The 17,650-nt window shown below is 58.1% G+C and overlaps 1 protein-coding gene across 2 annotated transcripts in view; it reads right to left on the bottom strand.

The window, feature by feature from the left end:
* Positions 1 to 244: 244 nt before the first annotated feature.
* The window catches only part of CNTFR (ciliary neurotrophic factor receptor), a 38,093-nt gene continuing 20,687 nt past the window's right edge, over positions 245 to 17,650 (bottom strand). Inside the window, exons 3-9 of one of the 2 annotated variants that reach the window (XM_030832740.2) lie at positions 13,987 to 14,220; positions 6,605 to 6,722; positions 6,265 to 6,431; positions 5,065 to 5,228; positions 1,501 to 1,681; positions 985 to 1,153; positions 245 to 893 (exon numbers count right to left, since the gene is read on the bottom strand). In XM_030832740.2, the coding sequence (XP_030688600.1) occupies position 893; positions 985 to 1,153; positions 1,501 to 1,681; positions 5,065 to 5,228; positions 6,265 to 6,431; positions 6,605 to 6,722; positions 13,987 to 14,220 (1,034 nt within the window). In that variant the 3' untranslated portion in view covers positions 245 to 892. The remainder of the gene's footprint in view (positions 894 to 984; positions 1,154 to 1,500; positions 1,682 to 5,064; positions 5,229 to 6,264; positions 6,432 to 6,604; positions 6,723 to 13,986; positions 14,221 to 17,650) is intronic. The other variant, XM_030832737.2, reaches the window with a different exon arrangement.

Here is a 17,650-nt window from a genome sequence, read left to right on the forward strand (position 1 = left end):
CCCCCGGCGTGGGACCTGCCTCACTGGCACCCCTCGTTCCCCAAAACTCTGCCCGTGGCCTCCAGGGAGCTCTACCCTCCAAAGAGGCGGGAAGCCCCGTCCACGGACACACCTGCCTGAGAGCTGAGCTGCCTCTCCCCACCTGTCTGGAGAGGGCTGTCTCTCTCCAGCTCTAACTGCTTCCCTTCTCCAGGCCTGGAAGGGGAGAGGTCCTTGGACAAGGGCTACCCTCCCAAAGTGGGTCCGGTCCAAGGACTCATGAAATGGTGACGTTTAATGAGAACCCCCCACCCCCGTATATACATCTGTAAAAAATTCAAATACAGCAAGTTACCACTGAGTCAGACTACAGGGGACTGACAGGGCATTAAATACTGCGGGGCAGGAGCAGGAAAAGGGGAGGGTCGTACAAAACAGGGGCGGAGGCGGGGCACTGAAAAGTGTGGGTGCCGGGGGAAGGGGATGGCCGGGCCCCCCCAGCGCCAGGAGCTTATAATCTGATGGTGGCAACAGAGACCCTGGAACAGACAGGAGGCTGGGACAGGAGGCGAGACTGTGATGTGAGGGGCTCCCCTCAGGCCCCCCAAGGGCTCCTGGGAGTCGCTGGCGTTGGAGGGCCCAGCCCCAGGGCTTAGGACGGAGGTGTGGGTGCTCTTTGGTGGGTGGGTTAGCTGCATGGCCCCCTGCCCTGAGCAGGGAGGGGGGCCGGCGTGGTGTGGCGGGGCTGGGGGGCGGCAGGCCCGGGCCTGCCGGGGTCTCTACAAATTGTGTCTCGAGAGAATGCCGAAGGTCCTCCTGCCCGTGTGCAAAATAGAAACCAGGGTCTTCAGGCTCAGCTCCGGCCTCCTGCTCCTCTGCAGGTGCACTGGCATGTCCTCACGGGATGCCGGGCTCTGGGGGGACAGGGCAGGAGGCTGTGAGGGAAGAGGGTGGGGTCGGGGTCCCCTCGGGCTCCCCTCCACCACCCAGCCTCACTCCACTTACCAGATCAGGAGACTGCCGGCAGCGGCGGCAGCGGCAGCCAGGGCCAGGGTGACAAGGACACTGATGAAGAAGGGCGCCGAGGGTCCTCCGCCGCTGCCCAGCTCCCCGGGGTCACAGATCTTCGTGGTAGGCGGGGGTGCCAGGGAGCTGGTGGTGCTGGCCGTGGTCTCTGGGGAACACGGGGGAAACTCAGAGCCGGGCCGGGCCGGGGCTGGAGTCCCACCTCCATCTGGGGTCCACAGGCACACTGCTCCTGCTTCTCCTGTCAGACCAGGGCTGCCTCTCCTGTCAGACAGCCCCTGCCTCACCCATCAGGCAGGTCTTTGCTTCCCCAAGGCACCCAGAGGCCCCCTCCATCAGAGGCCCCTACCGAGAATGTGCAGACAGCAAGGACGAGTGACAGCAGGGGCTGGACAGACCGACGGGAGTGCGCCAGCCCCACAGACTGTGGAGACCCCTGGGGCAGGTGCTCCAAGTCCCGGGAGGAGAAGGAGGGAGGCCAGGGGGCGGGCTCACCGGGGGCCTGGGCCTCGGTGGTGAGGTGTCGTGGCTCCTCGGTCCAGGGTGTGGCGTGGGCGGCCACACTCCAGTCACTCCACGTCCCAATCTCATTGTCCTTGGCGGCCACCTGGATGATGTACTCCTTTCCAGCGTAGGCGTCCGTGATGGTGTGCGCCGTGCCATCCGACAGCTCCACCTGCAGCCAAATCACGGGGTGGGAGTGTATAGGGACGGCGGACCCTGGGGGGAGGACACTGAGAATATCCCTGGGAGAGTGAAGACTTCTCCGGGAGGAGACCGCACCCCCCCCACCCCGCCCACCAACAGGGAGCAAAGACAGTCCTGGGGGAGGAGATCTTTAAGGAGATGAGAAATGCCCCGAGGGGAGAGTGAGGAGGACTTTAATCAGTGTCTTCACTCTGCTGTCACCCCAGCTCTCTCACTAGCCCCAGCCCAGCCCCGACTTCAGTTCCAGCTGGAGGCGACAAGAGGAATGGGGTGAGACAGGCGTGATGTTGTGCTGCCCTCTCCCACTCCATCAAGGAGCTGTTTAAAGGGAAGGTTACAAACGCAGGCATGGAGCTAGGCTGCCCGAGTCCAAATTTTAGCTCCATCCCCTACTAACTAGGTGACTAAGTTACCTAACTTCCACATGCCCTGCGGTCCTCATCTGTAAAATGGCGTTAATGATCGCTCTCACAGGGTTGTAACGAGGACTCAGGCACATGGTGAGCACCAGAGAGACTTCAGCCAGCTCTGTCGTTACCACGGGTTCCAGCTCAGAGCCTGGGCTCCCAGATGCCCGGTGCACCCACCAGCCTGGCCCCGGCGGGGTTTCCCCCTCAGGGTGGCCTCACTTACAGTCATCGCCCTGCCTGAGGTGGAAAAGGGGTGGGGGGGGCAGCTCCTGGCGCGGCAGGACAGCAGGACAGCTGCTCCATTTCCTCCTGGAGGCATGGCCACCCCACCCCTGCCCTGGCCGGCCCCATCCTGAGGGTCTCCCCGCACCCTCCAGGCTGGCCTGCCTGTCCGGCGCCCCTCCCAGGCCCAGGCTGGGCTCTGGTTCATCTCAGCGGCACCCGCCGCCTCATTAAGGCGCCTCGTAAACAGGGGCAGCCGGCAGGGGCGGAGGAGGGCCCCCCCCCGCCCCTGCTCTGGGCCACGTCTGGCTTCAGGGCATTTTTGGTCCCTGTTACACTCTTCCCCCAAGAAAACCAGGGTCTAGGCTACCTGACCTGACAGTCTGTGAGCCCATGTGCGTGTGTGTATGTGGATTCGTGTGTGGGCAGCTGGGTCCAAGTGGGGCAGGAAAGCCTCCCAGTTCCTCCAGGGGTTGTGAGCCTGAGATAGGAGGTACTGGAAAAGGCCAGAGTCGGTATGAGAGCCATTTTGGGCCCAGATCTGGGCTCAGTTAAGTTCTACTCCCAGCCCTGGAAGATCGGTGGGCCCCAGAGACCCCCCTCTCCTGGAGTTGGGACCCAGTTCCACCTCTGGTTCCCCAGGCCCCTTCTGCTCTGCAAAAACCCCCTCTGGCTAAGTAGCCCTAGCTCATTCCGCTCCTTCTCCCTCTTCCCAGGATTTGACCCTCGGGCCCCCTCCTTTGATTCTGTCCCCCGGATCTCCACATCTGTCTTTCCCCAAAGGGAGAGGGCCATGGGGAGCAGATCAAATTACCACCTCATTGGTGGGCTTACGGTGGGCAACCAACCATACCTCTAGGAATGTAGCCTAGAAGCACAGTGCCCTCCTGGAAGCCACATCTCCTAGGCCTGGGCCCTTCTTGTTAGGTTGTCACTGATCCCTTAATCCACCCCCTTAAGAGAATGGCTCCACAACTGTCAGGAATTCCCTAGTTGCTGGCATCCGCCTTTCCTAGGAGTCCTCCATCCAGTCTGTGGCAGCAGACATCAAACATGCCCTCCCAGCCTTCCTGCTGAGTTAGGCCCAGAGCAGAAGATGCAGGGAATCCATGCTGGGTCCCAGTACTCACCTCCCCCTTGTCCATGCTGAGACAGCCCCTGCCAGACCTCACGGTGCCCATTCTTGTGTAATTCCTGACCTGTATCTCTCACATCCTCCTGAAAATCCAAGTGATGTTTTTCTCTGCTCTCCCCTCCACTGCCCCTCCCAATCATACACCTGCCTCTCTCCAAGCTTAAGGACTAGGGAGAGTCCATTCTGTTCAGAGCAAAACTCAAGTTCAAAAGAGCCATAAATCTAGCCAACCACAATACCAATGTGACATGGAGCAGGGATAACTTGTGCCACAGGCCACTCATGTTCTTGCCACAGAGCCCACATATTTTGCTCTGCCCGCCTCAGCGTTGGGGTCAGCTCTGCCCACGGTGCAGGCCAGTGGGTCGCCTTGGCATGTTAGTCACACGCACGTAGGGAGCATGGTTCCTGCTGGGGGCCACGTGTGTGCGTGCATGTTCCCGTGTGTGTGTGGTAGGCAGTGTGCCAGGTCCACTGCAAGGCGTGTGCACTGCGACGCGCAGGGCTGCTGCCTGTAGCTAGTTAGCAGGAGGGGGGGGCTTGTGAAACTAGACCCTGGTTATTAGCGATGCATTAGTCGCGGGCAGCTGGCCAGGCGGGAGGGACTCCGGACTCTGTCAGGGAACATATGAGCATGTAAGCAGCCTTTGTGGGAGCCAGGCCTGCAACCAGGACAGGCGCCCTGGAATCGAATTACGCGCTTTAAAGGCCAGCTGGGAGAGGCGCAGGAGGAGATGAGGTTGGAACCAGGTGGATGCAGTGGGGGCACAGGTTGACCCTGGGTGCCAGCCTGGGTTGCCCCAGGGCGCACCTTCCCAGCCCCAGACCTAGCCCACAGCCCTATGGGCCACATAGAGCCCACAGCCCTATGGGCCACATAGAGCCCACAGCCCTATGGGCCCAGGGCCCTCAAGGAGAGAGAAACTCAAGTCTGCCCCAAGCCCCTGGCTGCTCCCCAGAGCTCACTCTCGTAGCTTGATCAATATCCCAGACCACAGCCCCCTGTCCACTGCTTCGTTCCCGGTCCAGACCACCTTCTGACCCATAACTTTAAGCTGACCTCTAAGGTGGACTTGACTTTGGGGAGCCATGACACTAATCACGGCCTGAGCTCACACCCTGGATTGAGCTTGACTCTATTGCCTGATTCTGACCCCTTGAGCCCATCTGTGAGTCCTTGAGGACAGGGACTATCGTGCCCCTTGGGTCCAGCACAGGCTCAGAGCCTGGCCCAGAGTGTAAGAGGGAGATGTCTGATCAGGGCTGAAGCCAGAGGTAAGAAAAGGGAAACACTGCCTGCCATCTGCCTCCCAGCATTTCTCTCCACTACCATGCGGCGCCACAACGACAGATGCGTTCCTGTTGCCCTAATGGGGGTCACCAGGAACCCCTAAGGACCTTAGATCAGGACACCTCCCTCAGCTCCATCCATCCTTCCAGGCCCACCTGGTCCCTTCTTTCCCCCGGAAAGCCTCTCTGACTGCCCTCAGGCTTCACATGGGAACAGCCGGCAGCAGGGATACAGGGGCCTCCCACACCGTGTGGCTCTGGTTCAGGCTCTCGGGATCTGGGCAGGGTACTCACATGCTGCCACTGGTCCAGGATGAGGGGTCGATAGCGCAGAAAGAACTTGAGAGGAAAGGACTCGGGGTCAGGCCAGGTCGAGGGGGTCTGCCATGTCACCTCTAGCCGGCGAGGGTTGCTGGGCACTGGCCGGGCTACCACGTTTTCTGGAGGGTCAGGCTTCACTGTTGAGGAAACACAGCTTCAGCACCACACTGATCTCTTGGAACAACCCCGTTTCGTCAACCCCAGCCGCCATGTCAACCAATGCACATCAGTAATCATCGCTCTTCTCTGTTGTCCATTTTGGCAACCACCGTTAACAACCATCTCATTACTTCCACCTTTCACATCCCTGTCATCACCAATGACGGTCACTACAGTCACTGTCACCAGCTCATGCTATCAACATCCTAAATTTCATCCCATCATCAACCCCATCCTCATGATGACCAGCACCCCAATTACCAGGCCTATGTCATGCCCTTCCACTACCCTCGTCATCACCTGGATCGCCTCAGCCTGTACCAGCATCATACACTGCCCCAAGCCTGGCTTTTCACCTCAACTTTTCCAGCTCCAAACTGAGACACGGCCTAGCTTGGAAGAGGCTGGGTTTGAAGCTGCTTTGTGGGTCAAAGGTAAAAGACAGTCCACAGGTGTTGCAGATCTGGGTTGGAAGTGGGCTGAGAATCTGATGAGAGCATCTAAGGGCCCAGCTCACATAGCAAGAGACTGGCTGGGGATCCAGCCATGCTGGGGTGGGGGCAGGCGGAGGCACAGGGTCTGGCTGGGATGGGGCAGGGTCTGGCTGGGATGGGGGTGGGGGGAGGGCGGTATCTGTCCCAGTCCTGTCTCCTGTTCTGACACCTCGTTCATCACAGGCCGTAAGGAAGCCATTAACGTGGGGGGGGGGGAGTGGAGGCTGCAGCTGCACAGGGGTCTGGCCCAGCCTGCCCCCCTCCCCCTCCTGCATGCTCTGGGAGCCAGAGAGACGATGGGAAGAGCCGCTGGAGAGGTCTCTTGGCCCCGGCAGGTGAAGGACATCCACTCAGATGTTCACGGGTATATGCATGCCACGCACATGTGTACACATTATACGTTCCACATATACCTGGGCACACAATGTGGACACCCCCACCAATGCTCATATACACGTTGGCAAACATCCACTTACTCCCACTGGAGCATGCAGCGGGGACCCGCCCCCTCCCCACGCACCAATGGTGAACTCATCGAAGGTGATAGCTGTGGTGTTGTGGCCCAGAGCGTTGCTGACACTTATCGAGACCTTGTACTTGACGGTGGAGAACAGGTGCATGTAGCGGATGTGGCAGCGGTTCTTGAGGGCCGGGTCCTTCTCACAGACCATAATCTTGGAGCCATGCCTGGGGAGGGATGAAGCCCAGGCACCGTTACCAACGTCAAGGTCGGGTAGGGCAGAGGCTGGGGGAAGGTCAAGCCCAAGGCTGGGCTAGGGTCTGGACTGAGGGCATGGTGGGGGGCCGGGGGAGAGGTCAGAGGTCAGGGTCGGAACCAGGTCACAGGTGCATCTACTCACAGCACAGTCACATTGAAGGTGTTGGGGATGTAGGTGGGAGAGGGCAGATGCCAGCTGCAGTAGAAGCCCTTGGGATAAGTGTTGGAGCGGCAGCTGAGTACGGGCTCCCGCGGCGGCACTGGGGGTGAGGACAGCACAGTCAGGACATTCTTGGAGCCCCCAGTCCCCTGCGTTAGTGTGGGGACAGGTGGGCCCCAGAACCCCAGCTCTCCCCCTTCAACCCATCAGCAATGCCAGAGATGGCGGGGGGAGAGTGCTGTCAGCGAGGGTCTGAGGCTTCCCAGGCCACAGAGAGCCAGATGTTTAATTAAAGGAAAACAAGGGCTGTATGGAGAGAGCCCCCCCACCTGCTCAATGGAGGCGGGAACGTGGGGAGCAGGGGGCTGCAGGCCTCAGCTCATCGATCACAGGATGGAGGTGATGTCTGGGGGAATCGGCCCCAGCCCCAAATCTCCTGCCACACTGCGTCCATTTCCAGAGGAAGATTGTGCAACAGAGGCCAAGGGGGGTTCTTGACCGGGTCCTCTGGTTGGTGGGGTGATCAGGGTGCACTCCCTGGAGAAGAGACATCCCAGGCTTCCCCTCGGGAGAGAATGAGAAACACGAGGACAGGCCTGGTGGCTCCACATGAACGACAGCACTGGGCGGCTGTTCATATGCATACATGTCACATATGTGTCTGTGTGTGACGTGAATGAGTGACGTGTGATGGAATGTGGGTACGTATGTAGGAATGTCTATGTGTGTGGCTCTCAGAGCACATGTCTATGTGTGACTGCATGTGTGTGCAGAGAGGAAGCTGCTGTTCCCTTGGTGTGTACCTCACCCCAGCCCCAGCCCCCAGCTTCTCCATCACAGACCCCTAAGGAAGCCCTTTAGGAAACTTCCTTGGTGATGCAGTGGTTAAGAATCCACCTGCCAATGCAGGGGACATGGGTTTGAGCCCTGGTCCGGGAAGATCGCACATGCAGCGGAGCAACTAAGCCCGTGCGCCACAACTGAGCCTGCACTCTAGAACCTGCGAGCCACAACTACTGAGCCCGTGTGCCACAAATACTGAAGCCCATGACCCTAGAGCCGGCGCTCCGCAACAAGAGCAGCCACTGCAGTGAGAAGCCCGTGCACTGCAACAAAGAGTAGCCCCCACTCGCCACAACTAGAGAAAGCCCGAGCGCATCAACGAAGACCCAACACAGCCAAATATAAATAAATAAATAAATTTATTTTAAAAAAGAAAAAAGCAGCCCTTTATGTGGTCAGCACCTGCCTTTACTCTGGGGAACGCGGAGGGCCAGAGAGGGATGGGAACCTACCTGTGGTCACACAGCAAGCCAGAGCTGGTACTAAACACCAGGACGGGGATACCCACCAACACGACCACACACACATACTTGGGAAGTTCTCTCTGCTGTCTTACCACTCTTTTTGCTGCTGTGAGCACTTAGACCAGCTGTCCCACCCTCGGGCATTCGGTAAGGCATGAGGACAGCCGGCTCAGGTTCCTGGAAGGAGGCAGCTTCTGTGATCTGACCCAGGCAAGGCATGTCCGTCCACGGCTCCAGGGACACTGACACCTCCCTCCTGTGCCCCCCCACCCCGCCCTCTGCCTGACAGGTGGACAGGAAATGGGAGGGGGGCAGCTCAATAAGCCAGGGACGGTGAGGGGGAGTGCATGTCCACGCTTGCTGAGTGGCCGTGGTGATACTTGGGGAGCCGTGGGCTTCCATCCAGTGTGCACGGGATTGTGAATGGCTGTGTGTGACTGCATGTACACGTCCAGTATATGTGAAGTATGTATGTATTGGGGCCGAACCCCCAGGGCCCAATCTGGCTTTGCAGCAGGAGAGATGAAGGCGTCAGAGAGGCATGAGGGGAGCTTGTATGTGGCAGGTGGCGTGGGCTACGCTGTGGGCAGAGGTGGCTCCAGCCCCTGGCCTGCAAGGGAGAGCTGGAGGCCAGCTGAGCCTGCACGAGGGGCAGCCTGCTTTCTGCCCGCTGCCGCCTGCCTCCCCCGGGAAGCCTTCCTGGCCCCACGTCCATCTTGTGTCTCTTCCATGTTCATTCTGCGCGCCTCACGTACGCCGTGCCTATCTGCCCAGGGACACAGAGGCATGGTGGGGGGGGGGGCAAGGACACAGGAAGCGCCTCGTGGGGGCCTGTGGGCCAGGCCGGAGTTGGCAGCCACCCCAGGAGGAAAGGACATTCCAAGGTTGGCTGAGAAGCCTCCACTGCCCCCTCCTACCACCACCCTCCCTTACCCCCAGCTTCAAAGGAGAAGGGCACTGGGCGGGGGGCGGGGGGGGGGGGGACTGAAGCCTGCAGAGTCAGCTCCCTGCCACCTGGGACTCTTCGGAGGGCAGAGCGGGCCATGGCACTGGACCCGCAGGCCCCCGCCCCCGCCCAGCCTCCCCACTGGCTGGTTTCCTCCATTTCCCTCTGACCGTCCTCTCTCCCCTCGGACCCGTCTCCCCTCAGACATCCCCCCCAAAACCAGTTCCCCTCTCTGACTGGGCAGGTCATGGGGGGCGGGGGGGAGGGCAGGCAGGGCTTTGTCTGTCATCTGGCTACTCTTGCCTGGCCCTGGGCCCTGAGTAGGGAAGGGCTTGGGTTTCCTGACAGGGACCAGGTTTCTCAGAGGGAAAAGGAGGAAAGAAAAACAAAGAAAAGGAAGAAAAGGAGTGACTTGCTGCAGCTGGAGCCCAGCTGAGCGGCCGGGTGGGCGGAGGTGGGGGTGCTGAGAGAGACCAAGTGTGAGGCTGTGGGACAGTATGCAGTGAGGAGGCCTGCTGGGAGCGCGCTGCAAGTCAGGGGAGAAGCTGTTTGTAAGAGACGGCCATTGTGAGGCTGTGTGCGTAACTCCGAGAGGCTTCCTGTGTGTAACTGGGACTCCGCAGCAGCGTCACTGCGATTGGCTGTGCGTGGCCGGGTGACTGCATTTGTGTGGGGCTCGGGGTGAGGCTGTGTGACTTAGGGATTGCCTACACGTGTGAGGCTGTGTGGCTGAGGTCCTCCGTGCAAATGCGTGTAAATGCGCTGTTGTGTGTGAAACAGTGACAGCAGGACTACAAACCTGAGACCCTGAGTATGAGACGGAACTTAGGTCTGAATGCATTTTTCAAATGGTGGGTGTGGGAAGGTGCCCAGAATTCCAAGCGTGTGCACACGTATGAGCTGAACACCGTGTGAGAGCGTGTTAGAGGCTGTGTGTGAGCAAAAGCCCATACGCATACGTGTCATGATATCACATACAGGCATGCTCCTGGATGCCCAGACTTCCTGAGTTGCCCCCATGGGGGCTCCTGAGATGCCCAAGTGACAGCATCAGCCCGTGGCAGGGTGTCCCTGAGTCCCACATGGGGCTGTGTGTGCGTGTGCATGCGTGCGTATACCCCCGCTGGCCCAGGATTTGTTTGTTTTCCTAACTGGCTTGTTTTTCCATGTCCAGCCCACCAAACCGCATGTTTTTCCTCTCATCTCGCCAGCCCGCCTGGGCTGGAGCCCCCGGCATGCACGAGACCTGCCCGCCGGCTCAGAGAGGAGGAGGGGCAGGCTGCCCACACCCCTGGCCAGGCCAGATCAGGCCAGGCGGGGTGGGGTGACCCTTGCAGCTCCAGCCCTCCCCGGGCCGCACCCACACTCCTCCTCCTGCCTGGCATTCAAGGCCCACGGCCTGTGCTAACCTTATCTCGTGACATCCCTCAAGGCACCCCAACTTCTGGACTCCTAAATGCCCGCCTTCTACCCGTCTTTTCTCTCCAATTTCTTCTTCAACCACAGGCTGCTCTCTCCTTCCCCACCAAACAGAGCTGAGGAGGAAGCGATGCTGAACCAGGGGTTCGGGAGTTCCTGTCCTGACCCATCAAATACAAATATTTTAAAACTGGACAAAGAACTGTCTATTTAAAATTAGTCACTTAATCTCTGATTTATTTCAGCTTAAAATCAGAATGACATGGAATTAGCAGTGTCTAAGGAAACAAAAGGATGCTACTAAAAGGAACCTTGCGATCCTGTTTCCTAATGTGGGAGATCCTTTCATCACCCCGGGTAGGGGCCTCCTTGCTGGTTGTGACCATCTGCCTGAGGGCAGGAAGGTGGGTCAGGAGGAAGCAGTTCAGGGATCAGCCTGGTTAAGGGGACTTCCAACGGAATATTTTTATGATCAGGTTCCCTTGGAAATAGAGACATGAAAATCTTACATGTTTAGGATAAATACTGAATAATTTTTAGTTTGAATGGCCCACAAATCAGGGGTAGCTCTGTCCTGTTCTCTGAGCACTGGCGAGAAGGATAATTTGATATTGAGTGTTGCCAAACCCAGTCTCTTGTTACTAATATAAAGTGACTGAAACAATCATGGTTAATGTCCCCTGTTCCTCTGACCAACTCTTTAGAAGGAAACAAGGCAATGAGAGATAAGTATCTGTAACTAATGCTACAGCCAACTCATGGCCAGCTCTCCTCTGACAGGCAGGGCCTGGGGAGTGGTCAGCACTATATATAAAAGGTCTGGGGCTTCCCTGGTGGCGCAGTGGTTGAGAATCTGCCTGCCGATGCAAAGGACATGGGTTCAAGCCCTGGTCTGGGTAGATCCCACATGCCGTGGAGCAGTTAGGCCCGTGAGCCTCAACTACTGAGCCTGTGCGTCTGGAGCCTGTGCTCCGCAACTAAGAGAGGCCGCGATAGTAAGAGGCCCGTGCACCGTGATGAAGAGTGGCCCCTGCTTGCTGCGAAGACCCAACACAGCCAAAAATAAATAAATAAATAAATTAATTAATTAATTTAAAAACTTATTAAAAAAAAGGTCTGGGCTCTGGTCACAAAGGGCAGCTGTGGGTATGGCTGCAGGCATTACATCTAGACCCAATCCCCTTCCAATGACCTCTCAAAGAAAATCGAGTCATCAGGAATGGGGGCCCAGAGCCACCAAGGCCCAGCCATCACATCCAGCCTTGTCCATCCTGAGGACTTCTGGGACTCGAACTGAGAAGACAAGGGTATGGGTGACTTGTACCAAGTTGGCCTCATACTCCTTGCATGCCACTCAATATATGGCCTTTTCCCCATGTAAGGGCCCAGGGCTAGGCTGCGTGGTTCACTTCTAACACACCCTGTGGTGGGCCAGGGAGGACTCTGGTGGGCTGATCCTGCATATCTCAAGCTGGCCGACAGGGGTCACTCCACCCTCGGTTTGCAACTAAGGCGTTTCGTGATGACTGCCATCTCTCCAGTTTAAACACATAAAAAAGCTTTTCTGTGGGGAAAGGAACATCCCTACCAAAACATACGTGTACCTCTCCTCTAGCCCCACTGACGGGTCAGTGTTGTGGCGGACCCCGAGCAACACTTCAGCCTAACATTTCCCACGGTTGTCCACACCAGTCTCCTGATAGTGGGGAAAGGGCCTGCTCCCAGGTCCCTCAAGCATCTCCTCCCCTCAGTATCTCCCAGGAGTAAAGAAACCATCTTCAGACAGTGGGGTGCATCACCCAAGTGGGATGAGGCCGGAGAAGCTTGAATCCTTGGCTCAAGAAGAAAAGAAACTATTTTCAGAGTATTTACTCTGTCAGTTGGTGCCCCTGGCTGAGCTCCAGAGGCCTGCCCAGACGACCGCCAGCAACACTGATAACCTCACCGTCCCGATTCTGCAAATGCCTCCTCGGAATCACACTCACCTGCTCTTCCTTCTACCTTCCTGCTGGCTCCTTGTGATCTTTCATCTCTTTTTGTGGCTCGTTTCTTCCATCAACCCCTTTTACAGTGATGGTCTTCAGGGCTGGGTTCTGGGTCCTCTTCTCTCCTTACCCCACAATCTCACCCTTGGCCATCTCACCCCCTCCCAGAGAGTTAATGCTGACAACCCCCCCCCAAATTCCCATCTCCAGCACAGGCCTCTCTCCCCGAGTCCCAGACCCTTAGATTCACTGGCTACCAGCCATCAACTCCCGGCTGTCCCCCGGGGACCACAACCCAACATGTCTACAGCAGATGGTGGTGCCGCAGATCCCTCACCCGTACCCGCTGACCGCTTCTGCAGTTATTTGCCTCAGAGCTTTCTTTGGCCACCAAAACCTGCATTGCCTGTCAGGGCATCAGGCCAAAAGTGCTGGGGAATTAAAGCAGCCCCACCCCGACCCCTTAGTGTATAAGCATCTGAGGCCCCGCACTCCCCAGGCAGGAGAACTCTGAGGCACACATTCTGCCTCGGCTCCCAGGGCTCCCCCAGCGGGTTAAGCGCCAGTTGCCCAGAAGCAGTGGCTAGATAACTCCCCCTTTAATGGCTAGCTTAACTTCCTTTTCTATCACTTTCCCATTCCCTTGTGATGTTTCTGTCACCTGCCAAATAGACCACCTGTATGCAAACTCTCACCTGATTCTAGGGAAACCAAAACTGAGACACCGTGTAAACGGAACACGCCATCTCCTCCTCCAGCTGACCCTTCCACCTTGTCTCTGTTGCAGCGACTGGTACCACCAGCTGTCTTGACTCCTCCCCCTTTCTATTCTCCTGTCCTCCCTACCTCCAATCCATCACCAACTCCTGGAGGTCCAATCACCCCCTCTCAACTTCCCCAACTCTATGCCCCGGTCCTAGGTCCCCCTCATCTCTCCCGCATCCCAGCAACAGCCTCCTTCCTGGCCCTGCCTTTGCCCATCCACCTGCCTCCCCTCAGCACAGACAGAGGGACCTTTTAACATGACTCTGATCGTGTCACTCCCCAGCTTCTAGGATCATGATCTGCCCCGTCCCCTCCTTCAGCAACCTTCTGCCATTTATACCAACCCAAGTGGCCTTTTCATGCCCTCCCAGCCTCTGAAACCTATGGTCACACTCAGCTCTCTGCCAGAAAGAACTTTTTCAGTGTTTCTTCCAAATCTTCCAAGTCTCCATGTGCTTCACACTCCAGGAAGCCCTCCTTCTTCCCTGGAGCTTCCCAGAGTGCCACACCTCTACCTGCATAACCGTATACCCCATTTTCTTCCCTAAGGTCCTCAGGGCCAGACCCTGTGAGAGGACACAGTGGAGTGAGGCCACTCCAGCTCGGAGCTGTGACTCTAGGATTCTTCCCCACCAGGCCCCAGGTGGGCCATGCCTGCCAGCCCTCCTGTGCCCATCTTGTCATAGGGAACAGGATTTTAGGATCTCAAAGATCTCCAGTGGGGGTGGATACAAGTGCAAAATGCCAGGGGTCCGCACTCGGGGTGAGACTGGGCTCAGAGGTCAGAAGAGCAGGCTCAAATAGGATCAGAGGGCAAGGGTCAGGGCCTCCACCACTACCACCAGGAAGGGGCTTTGAACCGGGCCAAGGGTCTGGGCCTCGTGGACAATGCCCTTGAGTGAAGTGGGAGGTCAAATGAGGGGTGCTGGGAGTAACACTTACAGCCCACATTTAGGAGGACTTGGTGGCGCAGGTGCCAGGAGTCGCGGTGGAAGCAGGCGTAGAGGCCGCTGTGGCCCAGTTCCAGGCCACGGAGCACGAGCTGAGAGCCGTTGAGCAGGTCAGGGGCCAGGTCTGTCCCATTCACCCGCCACGTCACAGCTGCATCCCAGTTCGCCGTCCCACACGGCAGAGTCACGTCTGAGCCCAGGCGTTCGTACTGCACGTGGGGTGTCTCTGTGGGGGCCGGGGAGGGCACAAGGCAAAAGCCACAGGTCACAGCCCCGCCCAGGACCCCCAGGCAAACGTGCACGGATGAGAGCCCGTGAATGTGCGAAAGTGAGGAGTCCAGGCCGAGACGCTATGAGTCTCACGGTGTGAGTGTCCTGGGGAGATGAGGGGTATGCAAAATTCCTGTGCGGCCGTACAAGGGTACAGGCATGTGAGTGCCTCCAAATTCGTACGTGTGTGTGCACGTCTGGGGACTGTGTGTGTGTGTGTATGTGTAGAGAGTTTGTGTAGCATGCTGGGAGAGAAGACCCAGTTCACCTCCAGTCCCCAGGTCCTTTTAAAAGTTTTCCTGACCCCCATGACCCCAACGTCTTGCCACCAACAGGCCCAGCTCCAGTCACTGACATCTGCTACCCAGGCAAGCTGGGGCTGAGGGGCCCCTCTCCTGAACTCCTCCCTCTGTCTCTTCCCATCTCTTCATCTTCCCCATCCTCGTCTTTCTGTCCTGCCTCTCTCCCTCTCCCTGACTCTGAGTCCCTGACAAGTCCCCCGCTCCCAACCACACAGGGCTGGGGCAGCAGCAGGAGAAGGGAGAATGGGCAGGGTCCCGGACAGGAGCCCTAGGGAACTCCTAGCAGCTGTCAACATCATCATGAGGCAGGAACTGCTCAGGGTGTGGGTCGGGGAGTGCTGGGACTGAGGGAGCTCTCTGACCATTCCTCTCTTGCCCCCAGGAGGGGCCTGTCAGAGGCAAAAGCAAACCCCAGCCCCGGCCTCGGCAACCCAGGCGTGATGGACAGAGCCCAGGAGACTGGAGTGGAAGGGCCGGAGGGAGCACCTGTCGAGAGGCAGCGCTAGGTGGGGGGGGCGAGTGGGACAGAGGAAGTCTAAGGCACCGGTTCTACAGACAGCCCCAGAGAAGTGGGCACCAGGAGATGCGAACCTACCCTCGTCATCCTGCCCCCCAAGCCTGGAAGGACAGATGCTTCCCTGGTCCCAGCCAGATCTGTGGAGTGAGGGTGGGAGGGGCAGAGCGAGGGGGAGGGGGGCGGGGTGGTGGTGGCAGCCATATGCCTTGTTAACACTCCTTCACATTTCCCCTCCAGAGAGCCACCCTGCCTAGCTGGGGGATTTTCAGAGGCAATTCCTGTTAACGAGCCAATTAAGTTGGGCCAGTGGCCTCTTAATTAGACTTGTTAACACCACCAGGACTGCAGGGGGTAGGGATACCCCACCCCACCCCGCCCCCGGCCCCATGCCGCCGCCCCCTTCCCTCCTTTATAGACCCCTCCCCAGTTCTGCTTTTCTCTGTGCTGAAACATCTGTCCCTGTTTGCTGCCTCGGTCACCCTCCCTGGGCCGGGGATCTCTCTGTATCTCCAGCTCTCTCCCCCGCTGCCTGTCTCTGTCTCACCCCTCTCTGAGCCTCTCTGTCCCTGTCAAAGGAGAGGGAAGCAGGAAACCCAGCCAGACCTGACCACTCGTCTGTGGGGCCTGGGACCAGCCGAACAGAGGATGAACAGGCGGAAGGGTGGTGGCCAGGGGGCCTTGGAGGCCACAGCTGTGAGGCTGGACCAGAGACTGACTGGGGGCCTCCCTCTGACCAGAGGCCCAGTGTCCACGGCTCAAGCCATAGAGCCCCCCCAGTCCACCAGCCCTAGCCACGGAGCCCCCCTCCAGCCTCCCTCCCAAAAACCTGGAGCTTCCAGGAAACACGCCAAGCCCCTCTCTCTGCACACACACCGCCCGCCCCCCCCCACCCCCGCCCCAGCAGAGAGACTGCATCCAGCGGCCTGAGGAGGAGGCTGAAAACTGACCGCCATGGAGGGGGCGTGGCCAACACGGTCCCAGCAGCAACACATCGACACTGACCAACAGCAGCTCAGAACTAACACGGCCCCAGTATGGGCCTTTAATACTGGGGGGCAGGTACAAGCCGCAAGATGAGGAAACCAACCCAACAGCACAACGAATGCAATGGCAGTGGGGTAACACGTGGGGAACCCTGTCTGCCTCACAAAGGAAACGGAAACACAACCTGACAACAGTGACAAACCAACCATGTAAGGGCAGGGCTGGAATGAAAAAATGACAACACAATGACAGATGACAACTACAGGCCACAACGCAGAGGCAGAGGGGGTAATGTGACATGACAATCACACAGTGCCACAACTGCTACAATACACACAGCCATGCAACAGCTCCAAAGATGGCAGTGATTTAATCCTTTGTCTCTGGACAGCTTTCTTCCCACCCCGTGGGTGCCCCTACTGATGTGCTGTCCATTTCAGAAATTAAATCAAGCAGCAGGGGGAGGATGGGGTTCTTGGCCCTGACGCGGTGACAAATGCTCCAAAGGAATCAGCTGTGAAAAGGTTGTTAGAAGCCAGGATAAGAGACAGAGACAGGATGAGGTCATGGACATCGAAAACACACAGGGATAGAGCTGACAGCTCCCTCACACCTGTGCACATGGGCTCACATGGGGACCACACGCCGGAAACAGTCCCCCCAGGCGTCCTAAGCAACTTCACATCACCACACACAGGATGAAGACAGTCACCACAAAGAAGAAAAAGCACACCCAAGACAACCATCCACAAGGTCACAGCTACGCAGGGACACTGTCCCACTTCAGGGACGGTAACACCTGATAAAAGGTCATGTGCATGCACAGGAAGGGCACTGTCACATGGGGACATGGTCTCACACACAGAGAGACAGTTTAACAGGGACACGAACACACGAAGAGACAGAAACAAAGAGAAACTAACAAACTTTCACACATGGGGTACAGTCTAAACCACAAGGACACAACCCCACAAAGGCCACGGTCACACATCAACTATGTCACACACAGGGCACAGCCCACAAGGATATAACTACACAGAGAAACACACCCAAACAGGGACAGTCTCGCTCACACAAGAACACAGTCTAACGCACAAGGACAGTCTCACACTCTCAGAGATGCTGCCTACGCCCACACACAGGGCAGGGGCGAGGCCAACGCGAAAGACCGCTGGCGGGCCTAGGCTGGTCTGGTCAGCACAGAAGCCCCAGGCAGGCCGACTGCAGGTGGGGGTCGATGGGCTGGCCTGGTGGTCCCTTCAGTCCCTGCCCACTGCGGAGCAGCCCTGGGGCAGGCCAGGCTCTCTCTGGGCCTCGGTGCTGGGCTCATGAGGAAGAGGCCACAGGAGCCTCGACCTACTGCCCTCCTTGAACCCACAGCCTTGAGGGTCATGGAGCTCAGCCATTAGGGTCTGTTCTGCGCCTGGGCCCCAGAGATGCCCCCACCTTCTCTGCCTCTACCTGAGCCAACTGAGGTGGGGGGCAGGACACAACCAAGGGGGAAGCTCCCTACACTTGGAGCCTCCCTCGTTCAAGGAATTTCGAGGTCAGACCTCGTACTGACGTGGCTGTCTGAGGTGCTG

The sequence above is a fragment of the Globicephala melas genome, chromosome 6, assembly GCF_963455315.2.
Source record: "Globicephala melas chromosome 6, mGloMel1.2, whole genome shotgun sequence".
Classification (NCBI taxonomy): Eukaryota; Metazoa; Chordata; class Mammalia; order Artiodactyla; family Delphinidae; genus Globicephala; species Globicephala melas.